General features: G+C 33.1%; 1 protein-coding gene across 1 annotated transcript; it reads right to left on the bottom strand.

Moving 5' to 3' along the window:
* Positions 1 to 1753: 1753 nt before the first annotated feature.
* On the bottom strand, positions 1754 to 6818 carry LOC125060528 (gustatory receptor 5a for trehalose-like). The gene is made up of 7 exons (XM_047665494.1): positions 6658 to 6818; positions 6046 to 6168; positions 5287 to 5435; positions 4703 to 4750; positions 4254 to 4416; positions 3897 to 3983; positions 1754 to 1886 (listed from the first exon to the last, which is right to left on the bottom strand). Exons 1-7 carry the CDS (start codon positions 6775 to 6777, stop codon positions 1761 to 1763), a joined length of 816 nt encoding a protein of 271 aa, XP_047521450.1. The 5' UTR covers positions 6778 to 6818; the 3' UTR covers positions 1754 to 1760.
* Between the last annotated feature and the right edge of the window lie 4832 nt (positions 6819 to 11650).

Below are 11650 nucleotides of genomic sequence, written 5' to 3'. Positions count from 1 at the left end.
AGGGCATTAAATATACATATTAGAATGAGCCTAGTAGACTAAAATTGGGATAGCTGATGGCGACGCTTATCTCGTTCGTATATTTATATTATATTAAGTTTCTCATGTAAATAAAAATACATTTTTTGTAATGAGAAAATAAAGTTCTTCAAACATAAACATGTTTAAACTAAAATTACATTAAACAAAACCTAAAAAAATGTACTTCATGAGCACGGTTCTTGTACATGCATAAGCTTTGAATTAATATATGTGTAAAAATGTTAGTAGCAAAGGAGAATGATGGCTGTAGCTTGTAATAAATGTACTGCATTAGCTTAAATAACAAAGTAGGCCATGTTAAAGTCAAACAAAGAGTATCTTCTGCTTCTCGATGTAAATCAAATTTACGTTTTTCCTAACATTATATAAATATTTGAATAAAAGTTTACTTTTGCGAGCTGGCGAGCTGTGAATCGGCTTCAAGTGAAGGTCCTTGGAGATACGACCTGGAAACTTCAAAAAAGAGGATTCTCCTAATTACAAATCGTTCGTGCCTGTTCTGTAGACTAGTTTGTATCATATATAAAAAAAAAACAAAAAGCAATAATGAAATTTTATTTCCACCATTATTATATTTTTTTATGTTTAAAGCTAGCTGCAAACATATAATATTATTTAAAACACTCATATCCTAATAGTCAAAGGTCTGCAAAAAAAATTGAGAGTTTGTTTTTGCCTTTTTATGTTTTTCGGTGTGCTTAATTTGAATCCTATAATCATATTTGGCATAGAATGTCACATTTTTTGACTATACCACAATCTGTATTTAAACAAATGATCAAATACAGAAAGCAATTTAAAATATCGAACTATATAAAATACGGGAGCTGATGTAATATTTCAAAATCATGAAGCAAAATGCATTTCAAATGTATAATTATGGAATACCAAAACTTTTAATTTGAAAAGTTTTTAACGTTCATCAGGTTCATAATCCTTAAACACTTTTATTTAGCCCAGTGGGACTCCTTTTGGTACATTTTCGCTTGTAGGAAGGATCTGGAAAGTATCTCTGAAGCGTCCAACAATAGTCTGCCATCTTTAAGACGCTCCATCTTTCTTGGTATCTTTTATCATCTTCTTGATATCTTGGTTTCTCGAAAGTTGTTGACGTGGGAATGAAGAAAATGGACTTTTAAACTCATTATAAAACCAAAGTTTCATTTTCTTATAATTTTGTGGGGGATTTGTTTGTAGTTAGGGTCTTGTTAATTCCTAAAAAAATATCTATGACCTCTTGAAAGCCGAAGGATGGCCTTCTATGAAAATCCGTCATTGTTGCAATGAGTTGTAGAGCAACCGTCTAATATCGACAACGAAAACACCTTTCGTCAACTTTGCCTCCGAAAGGTCTGGAAACCACCATCTTGGAGGTGAATTTACAAATTGCTTCATTAATCCTAGCTTTATAAGAAGCGGTAGTAGAAGACCTTTGAGGAGGCACCAAAGTTTCATGGAGGACTTTTTTCCGCCAACGTTAAGCTCCCTCGGAGGCCAACACTTTTTGGTCCATTAATTTGCTCACACAAGGAGTTCTTTATTTAGAAAGCAATAATAGTTATGTCCTGTATGAATTTCAAAACAGTAATAAAATCAAATTTCCCCAGTAGCAAAATAATCTTATAGTATACAAAGTTTTTATTTATGTTTTCAGAACACCTATACATAGTTATTGAAAAAATCCAGTCGGCATTTTTGTTGCAGACCTGTGTAATGGATTAATATATATAATGCAAGAAGGTAGTTTCATTTTTATGCATTTCGTATTCACCGTCATATGACATCGCTCGAGTGCGGCTGTTTTGAAGTAAGACAACTTCATACGTCACTACTGTAGCTATTGCCTAGAAAAGAAAAGGACATTTTAATTCCAATCAATGTTCAATATAGTCACTTTACCGATAGAATTTTTTCTTGCTATATGCGTAACCTCATGTTTTTTATTTATGTAATAGGAGGCAAACGGGGGCTTACCCAATGTTAAGTAATACCGCCGCCCAAGGACATTGGTTGCCCGGCCTTTTAAGCATCGGTACGCTCTTTTCTTGAAGGACCCTAAGGGCTGATTTCACCAATGTCGTAGTTATCCGAGAATAGCTATACCAAGGATAAACATATTCGCTTGAATTTAATCCCAGATAACTCACTTTACATTTCACCATGTAAAACATCCGATAAACTAGTCTCAGATTAGCTATTCTTTGGAATAGCCGTTTTGCTTATCTGTGGAAGTGTATATTGAGTGAACGAACGAATGAGTGTATAATGAAAACAAATTAAATGTGCAATTTCTTTAAAGAACATGAAGGTTAAATGGAACTTTTTACTTTAGTTGGATTATACGTCAGTTTGAAGCTGTCATGGAACCTACTTTGTAATCTGTGGTCAGGTCATAGAAGCTTTGTTTTGCCTGAGTGTTTATTTTGGTTTTGATTTGAAAGAAGAAAATAAATAACAGAAACAATATCGTTCATGATAATGACCGATAGAAAAAGAAGTCCTAACTGGCAAATGCCAGAGAAGATGTTACTGGTAGATCTGATAACTGACCATTTTAAGATAGTGGAAAACAAGCGTACCGACGCAGTAACCATGAAAGAAAAAAATGCTGAGTGGATTAAAATATCCAATGAATTCAATTCGCAAACCAGTTTCAGCCACAGAACCGCGGAAAATTTAAAGGCACAATGGGAAAGCTTAAAAAAATTCACCAAAAAAGAATCTGCTGCTGCAAGGCAGTACATGATTCAAACAGGTAAAATCATTTTATCATTTTACATGCTTATTTTCGCAGCTAAAAGCATCTTCATGATAGACCTATGGTGGTACTGTGACATTCTTAACTATATTTGATTTTTTGTTTAGGTGGGGGACCTGCAAAGCCTAAATCTGACGACCCGTTATTTACCCGGATCTTGGGTCTTATTTCAACAGTTGCTGTTGGACTCGAAAATCCATATGATTGCGATATAAAAAAACAAATATAAATGAAAAAGTTGTTTCTTTATTGTTTAGTTTTATCTTAAAATAATAAATTCTATGAATCCTGACAGCTGATATGACATGGCGGCCATTTTTAACCAAGGAATATCTCCGTATTCGTTCAAAATTGGGCGTATAAATCTTATCCTTGGAATAACGTTTTATTCTCAGGTTAAGTAGTTGGTGAAATGTAAAATTTGCTATTCCAGGGTTAATTCCTTGGAATAAAACTTATCTGAGTTTGGTGAAATTAGCCCTAAGTCGAATTGGATCGGAAATACTTCAGGTATGGGCCTCAGATTTCTGGATGGTTTTTGTTATAGTAGATGATCACCTTTCTGTACTACATTTACGCCGTCAAAATGGGTTTAAGGCATGCAGGTAAGGCGATAGTACGAGCAAATGTTAAATGCGCACATACACACAAATATCGGGTGACTCTCCTCTTCCCTTCTGGATAAGGGGAATTACCCAGTGAAGGTATGGTCCACCATGGCTACAGTCTTCCGTTAATAAAAAACAATTCGCACATAGAAAGTCCATTGGTACCCAGCTGGGGTTCGTAGTTATGACTTTGAGCATGCTGAAGCCAAACAACCAAGTGGCTTGTTCAACTCATGTATACGAAACTATATTCTATCTATATAAAACTACTACTACATTGAATAAAGAAAGACAAAGACAATTAAAGTTATTGACAAAGTTCGTGGTACTGTCATCGAATGCATTATTTTGGAATAGTTGTATGGAAAAGAAATTATATAATTAAACTGTAATCAATTAGGTATAGGTAGTTGATTATGTATTTGAAAATATATTTGGAATCCATATATATTAGTATTTTATATTTTACTCAGGTTAATAATACTTACAGAGAAAAGCATTTTTTTAGTGACGGAAAAGCAAATTCCACTCAAAGCTGGATTACAGTACTGAATTTGACGAATAAACCGTTGCACCTGAAAGAAATAACCCACTCATATTCGTTTAGCCAACCAAACTAAAAAAAACAATTGCGAACTACAAAATATAGCAATTTACAACTCCCTACGCACTTCTATATGCATGTAGGATGCAATTTGCGCTAAATTGCCGGCAAAAAAGGTCTGGGGTTTCCAGAAATAGCTACTTGTAGTTCCTAACTACCGCTTTAAGTTTTTTGAGCAAAGAGAATTTAAACATTTAACAATCATCTAAAAAAAGCTGTAATCATTTTGAAATGTACGAACATCAAGTGTGTACTCTTGCGTCTGAATATTGCGTAGAACTGTCAAAGGTTTCAGTGCCTCCGTGTTGACTTGAACAGCCATCATCGATGTCATAAAAGAACGTAGCAAGAGAAATAGTAGAGAAAATATGTAGTATGCATTGTATTCTATACCATCAATTGATCTGAAAAGTTCACAAATAAAATCAGGTAAAATCAAAAATTTATTTAATCAAATTGCCATCTGATATAGGAGCATTAATTTTTATGATTTTTTTTTAGTTACGTTCATAAGTCTATTTGAATACATTATATTCTTATTAAACAATAGATACATTTTGAACCTGCAAATAGCTTTTTGTCATTTTTATCTTTTCTCTCACTCTTGAATTTCCAATTTACTTTAAAAAAATTGCATTTATTAAACAATTGATTTGCTTAAATGATTTGTTACTATTGCAAATTACTTACAATATTACATCTTCTTGAGGGCAACCTTTATGGGAATCATAAACACGACTGAAATGAAAAATAGTTAGATATAATTAGGTATGTATTAGTGAAATAATGACTTCTAAATATAGTTAACATAATTGGCCAAACAAATGATTGGATTTTTAAAGTTCCTTCAAGAAAATACCAATTCTTAAAAGATTAGCAATGCCAAGTGCACAAGACCCTTGTGGCATTATAGTATAAGAAAATATACATAATATAATTTCACGTTTATATATCATTTCTATTTACATATGCACTGACTATATCATAGGTACTATCTTTTTAAATATAGAGTAATATAATTAAAAATGAATTAATATAGATTTAAATAGTTTGTGCCCTGTTCTACAAAAAAAAAGGTTATTATTTAACACTTGGCTCAGATTATACACGTAAGTAGATAATAACATCAAATAGAATCTGAATAAGAAATAATACGGGTAGTATGTCTTTTTTACAAACACAAATACACTAGTTCATTTTCTTAAAAAAATCAGTGTAACCTAGGTAAGAAACAGTTATATAAAAGGGTAAAAATAGAAAACCTATATACATACTGAATGGAGTAATACATCTGCAGACACACATAATATATGTTAGTGAAAAAAGATAGCAGAATGAGAAATGACAAGTTTTTATTGGCTTGTTTAAGTAACTTCATTACTTGAGAGTAATGCTGCCGAATCGAACTCCATTCCACCGAATTCTGTAAAAATACAAGTGGAAAATGGCCTTGGCCTTAGATTTCTGTATCTCATTCTCTTTTCTGTATAAACTGGAGTAGCTTTGGGACCTTATACACGGTTTTGGGTCTTAGTATGCGATTTAGATCTATGACTTTCGTATGCTAAAAGCATCACAATTTAAGATATATTATATATTCCCAAAGACAGGCAACAATAGGATTTCCTCACAATTTCCTTCACCGTACGAGCCAGTGGTAATTGCCATCTGTTCCGTGATCATTTCTAATAGGCAAATAGGTGATTAACCTTCTGTGCCTGACACACGTCAACTTTTTGGGTCTAAGGCTTGTTGGTTTCCTCACGATGCTTTTCTTTACCTTACGAGCGAATGTTAAATGCCTACATAGACAGAAAGTCCATTGGTGCACAGCCGGAAATCAAACCTACGATCCCGGGGATGAGAATCGCATGTTCAATCCACTATGCTAACACTGCTCAATAAATACGTACATATATGAGAAAATTGGTGTAGACACAAGCAGGTGTATTAAATTTTTTTTTTTTTTGATAAGAAAATATTGTGGTTACACATAGTGTCAAATATACCTCACTAACGTAGACAATACTTACTTGAGCTACTTGTACAGATATAATTTTGTTTATATCTCTAAATAAATTAGATAAATACATCCCAACACACATGATAAACACATCCAAGAAAGTCCACATAAAAGTGGCTTGCAGATTTACTACCTATAAAAATATATTTACAATTAAAAAGGGGTTGCAATGAAAACGCTTAGGTCCTACCTAGTGAGTTTTAAAACGTAACAATTTCTATTTTTAGTACTTTCAATACATTAAAATAAAACATTTTAACAAACTTTCCCAAGTTTTGAAAATAGAACAACGAATAATAAATATCAATTTTCAAGTTTGGGAGCGTTCAAGTATTACGTAACCCAATTTTTGGACATTATTGACACCCCCCCATGTAACACGCCATAACGTTTTTCAGTACCCAAGTATAGTAAATCGTTTCATGACCACCTAGTGACTCTTTAGTTACTATTATGTGGTGTAAGTCGAAAAAAATATTCCCGCCCCGCATTGTAACGTCTTACAAATGGAACCCCCCCCCCCTCCCAAAATACGTTACGTAATACTTGAACGCTCCCTCCTTCCTGGAATATTTTTGGTATCCAATAATTGTTTAATACATCGCAATTACAAATTTCCTACCTTATATATTGCACCTTTCCACAAACTGAATGTAATAAGCCGAAAAATTTGTGTAACATACACCTGTACGTATCTGATAATTACGTTGTTATTGATACTTTGTTCTTTCATACAATTCATTATGAACGTTAGCTTATAATTGATGGATAAAATATGTTCAACTGAAAGTTAATAAACATAATTTAGTTGGTCAACAGTAATTACTTAATCAAACGAGCAGCGATTCCGTAGATAATTTAAAATTCCCGAGAAACTTTCCGATTTCAACACACTGTGTTTGGTTCCAAAACAAATTCGGAACTTCTTAACATAACGGAAACAAGTAGTTTAAAATCTACTAGCTGTTGAAATATAGATTATAGAAGTAATAAAACAAATAATAAACGCAATGTTCATCAAAACAAAAATATTAATTCCATCCTTAGTACAATTCTTGCAATTTAAAGTACTTAAGAAAGCCGAACTGTTTAGTGTAGCATCCTTCATTCAGTACACAGCACGGCGTATTGAGCTATGAGCGTGGCTACGCTTACGAGGTTGGCGACATCTAATTCAATTAAAAAAATTAAATATCTTCCTTCCCTTAATTTTATTTATTATATACATGATCCTAAAGAGAAAATAAGTTGGTGTGGTGGAAACTCAAACTGAACACAGTTTTTCCGTCCGCCAGGACGTCGAATATATTTAAATAACTAACTTAAATACATCAGCCAGTGACATATACACTATAACATTATAACAATTAAAATTGTACGTAAAACGTCACAAACCAATTGAAACATTGACGCTCCACAGTTAGCCGACGCAAGAAACCTGTTTGTGACGAGAATTCACATTCGAAGAATAAAATACTTTACAATCCTTTATAATGCAATTTGTGTGACAATTTTTTATGTTTATATTTTCCGTAAGAATTTGTTTTACAACTTTTGGAATGTTAAATAATTACTTTATTACAATTTCAACTTAAAATCTAAAAACTTACTCAGTGCTAAGAGCATGATGGCGTATGAGTAAACAACGAATTTCGACGGGTTCGGTTTCTCTGTGCGCATCGGTGCAAACGATTGTTCGAGTTTTGCCACGCCTCTCAGAACTCTTGGCCATTTTCTTGCCAATACCGTAAATGATACCACACTAAGAAAACCTGTAGAGTAGAATATGAATTTTGCTGAAAATAAAAGATTTTAAATTAAGAACAGGTTTGCCGTATGTAACACTTGCTCGTACGGTAAAAATACGGATAAAATAAAGACATAGAAACAAACGGCAACAAATGGATGAATTTATTTACTAACCGCCCGCGAAAGTATCGATAAAACAGGCGTTAAAGCTCATCTAACAATATAAAATAAAACATACTCACTGAAATTTTCCAATTCAAGTGTTATAGAGAAGTGATAGAAACTCAGACAGGAGATGAGAAAATGAGCAACTATTAGGAGAATGTTGAAAATGTAGCAAAAAGATCGTGTCTTGCATCTGGAAAGATATGAATATTGAATGACCAATAGAAATCTTAGCATTATTAAACTAAATACAATATAATATTAACAGTAGATACTCGCCTTCTGTTTTCTAAATGTCAGTTTAACGTTTAATAATGTTTTAATAAATAGATAATTTGAGCGCTTTAAGCAATACAAAAATAAGTTGTACCGTTTCCTAATTCCTAATTCAAATGTTGAGTTGCTTACCTTAATTCGTTTATCGAAGACTTGTTAAGCCCCGAAACTGGAAAAAACCCAACCCATCGAGACATACGCATCACATGCCTGATGCAAATATGGAATTCGCATTCCAAATTTGAATTATTGCTTACATTCATTGTTTAAAATTGGAACACTGAAATGTGAGAACATTCGACCCCATGAATATTCACTAGTAGTAGAATATCAAATATATAATTTTGTCTGTTGAGCACGAACTTTATCGTTAATGTTTTGTCGTAAAATCTGTCAGTAATAATTGATTGGTTGAGTTTTTTGAATAAACGTTGTGAGAATAAATTTGATATTTGAGTTGATAAAAATGAAATTACTAACTATTAATAATTCATTAAATGGCAACTCACCTAATTCATAAATTGTTATATAAAGGTATAGCATTTCATGTTTTTCTTAGGGATAGGGGGCTTGTGGGATATTAAGGGATACTAATGAACTCTCTCAGGGCCAGAGGGCTCGCAAGTGCGTTGCCAGCCTAAGATATATGTTCTTAGTTTAATTTTTGTATTAAGAAGTTTTCTATTGTATTAGTATTAAGTTTCTCTAAGAATACAAAATAGGGAAATAGAGAAGGTACTCGTAGTAAATTACCATATTATTTAGTATTGATTTGATGGAAGTTAGTTATTTGTGAACAAAATAGGTTTCGTAAAATTTTGGTCTCTTAAATACAAAAAGAAATCACGATCGTCTAACGTTAAATCCTGTGCTTGCTTTAATAAATTACTTCGTGAATTATTGTCCTCATTATCGATAAAATCAACATGAATATTTATTTACGATTTCTTTTGTTGTGTTATCTATTGTTAAATTGATTAAACGAAAAAGAGACATTAATGTTAAATTATAATTTATTTTAACGCAAATATTAATAAAGCAGTAATGTGCGTAAAATCCATTTATATTGATACTTAATTTAACAGTTATATTTTATTATAGCCTTTATCTTCTATAGTAGATAGACTAGTCATTTTACGATTTGGCATTCTGATAAACAATAAACTACAAGCGTTGGTTGTTGTTAGAATGTTGGCGTTATTAGAATGCCAAATCGTAAAATGACTGCTTCACGATTGATTTGAGCGCGACCGTCGCTGCGAAAACCGCTGTGCGAGTTCGAAAAGTGAGTTACAGAATCGCAAGGCAGTGTTTGAAATACAAGTGTCTTCTACGCCTACCAACTCGCCGGGGAACAAACCTAGAATCTCTTAATTCTACTACGGAGATTGAACATTAATTTACTATAATAATAAAACTGAACTTAATCTTAGTTAAGTGGATAACTTTTAACGAACTAAGGTCTAAATGACGTTTCATTAGGCTAAAGGCTTCATAAATTATATCTATTTGTTACAGCTCTGTAAATAAGTAATCTTTCGTGACTGACTTCAGAACACCAATAATAATTTAATAATTATATTATTTTAAATATAGTGCTTATTTCTCGATCACGTGAGCTGCATAGGCTGCCGTGACGTATTTTCGAGTAAAACAAAGAGCAGAGACTAGTATTGCCCTAGTGGCTTCAACGTGTGTTCGTAGGTTCGATACCTGACTGTGCACCAATGGACTTTCTGTATATGTGCTCATTTTACACACTCGTACGGTGAGGAAACCGGCAGACCCAAAAAGTTCACGGTGTGTGTGTGTCAGGTAGAGAAGGTTGATCACCTACTTGACTATTAGAAATGATCACGGAGTAGATACAGAAACCTGAGCACTATACCTATTTAATATACCTAAGGTTTTACCAACCAGTGCCATAACGTGTAGTTAAATAAAACTTTCTTTTATGTTCCATTCCTATCAGCATAAAATTTGCATTTCAGAAAATTTATTAATTTTCAAATGAATAATTCATTAATGAAAATATCTCTGATCATTCGAACTGCTCATTGGAGTTGAAAAACAAAGAAATCGTTGGCTTCGTTTTAATTAAGTTCATGTATATAATTCTGTTGAATGAGCAGTATTGGCCTGGTAGCTTTAGCGTGCGACCCTGAGGTCGTAGGTTCGATCACCACCTGTGCACCAATGGAGTCTCATTCCAATCCATTAAACATTCGCTCAACGGTGAAGAAAACATCGTGAGGAAACCGGCTTACCTTAGACGACCAGAAAGTCGACAGTATGTGTAAGGCACAGGAGACTGATCACCTACTTGCCTATTAGATAGACAAATCATCATGAAACAGATATAGAAATCTGAGGCCGAGACCTAAAATGTAGTGGCACTGATTTGTTTTATATAATTCTCTCCAAATATCTAATAAGGTCTGGTTTTTTTAATGTTTTTTTATGTATGTGTACGGAAGAGTCTAAATGTTTCCGTTGTGCCCGTTGTATGAGGAAATAATTCGGACATTCCCAACATTTTTTGTATGTGTTATCTGAAGAATGTAGATGTCTATGTATAAAGTCATGTATTTTCGACACTTTTAATATTTTAATGACAATTAAATTAAAATATTAATAAAATTAAACTTATAAACGTAAACTAATAATAATAAAATAATATACATTGAAATAAATAACTAAACTTAACATAAACTAAAATATATCATTAAAAGGAGTCCCTTTAGGCAAGGTTCCGAAGATACTGGCAGCGTTCCCCCTTTGAATTGCTAGACTAATTCTTTGTCCGAGGTAGCTGCCAGATCTTCGGTCTCCTGTGATGTCGAATAACCTTTTTGAAATTTCTTTAAAAAGCCTTAAAGCGCTAGGACCCCACGGACCAAGGGTCTCGACACCGAATGGGACAAAATCATATTCAGAGCCCAGACCCCTGTATTTGCATGATTCATTTTTTTCAGCCGCTTCACAAGCCGCACCAGCTCTGTAGTTGGTTTTTTGTATTGTGTAATGAATGTCTGCATGTATGATAGTCTTGGTTGTATTCAGGTTAGCGCTGGATTGTCAGATCCTCTAGCAGTTGGATTAGATTAGCTTTTAACTAATAAAGTTTTAGTGAATCTGTACCACTATCGTTTCTTATATACAAAAGTTTGGTAGTAGCTTCAGCGTCATCCCCTGTGTCGTAGGTTCAATTACCGGGGAAAACAATGGATTTTTAAGTGCCCACTTAACGCTTACTCATATGGCCTGTATAATGCTATTAGAAAAACTAATCATCACGAAACAGACCAGACAGACCTTAAAGATTCTAGAGTCACTAAATCTTTATTTTTTTTATTTTCAGCCTTTTATTTTAAAACCTCAACAAATCTGTTTTATAAAAACTGTTGCTTCATTGTACTGTTACA

Source organism: Pieris napi, chromosome 21, assembly GCF_905475465.1.
Source record: "Pieris napi chromosome 21, ilPieNapi1.2, whole genome shotgun sequence".
NCBI classification, from domain to species: domain Eukaryota; kingdom Metazoa; phylum Arthropoda; class Insecta; order Lepidoptera; family Pieridae; genus Pieris; species Pieris napi.
Note: the sequence above shows the minus strand (reverse complement) of the source record. Positions and strands in the feature narration are given on the sequence as shown.

Bases quoted from the DNA above. Each gene is read 5' to 3' on its own strand.
- LOC125060528 (XM_047665494.1), bottom strand. From the start codon at position 6,777: ATGAATTGTATGAAAGAACAAAGTATCAATAACAACGTAATTATCAGA. The intron at 5,436-6,045 runs GTAAGTATTGTC...GTATTTTTACAG, and splicing joins TATCTGTACAAGTAGCTCAA to AATTCGGTGGAATGGAGTTC. The intron at 1,887-3,896 runs GTAAGTATTATT...TTTCTTTTCTAG, and splicing joins CTAAAAAAATGCTTTTCTCT to GCAATAGCTACAGTAGTGAC.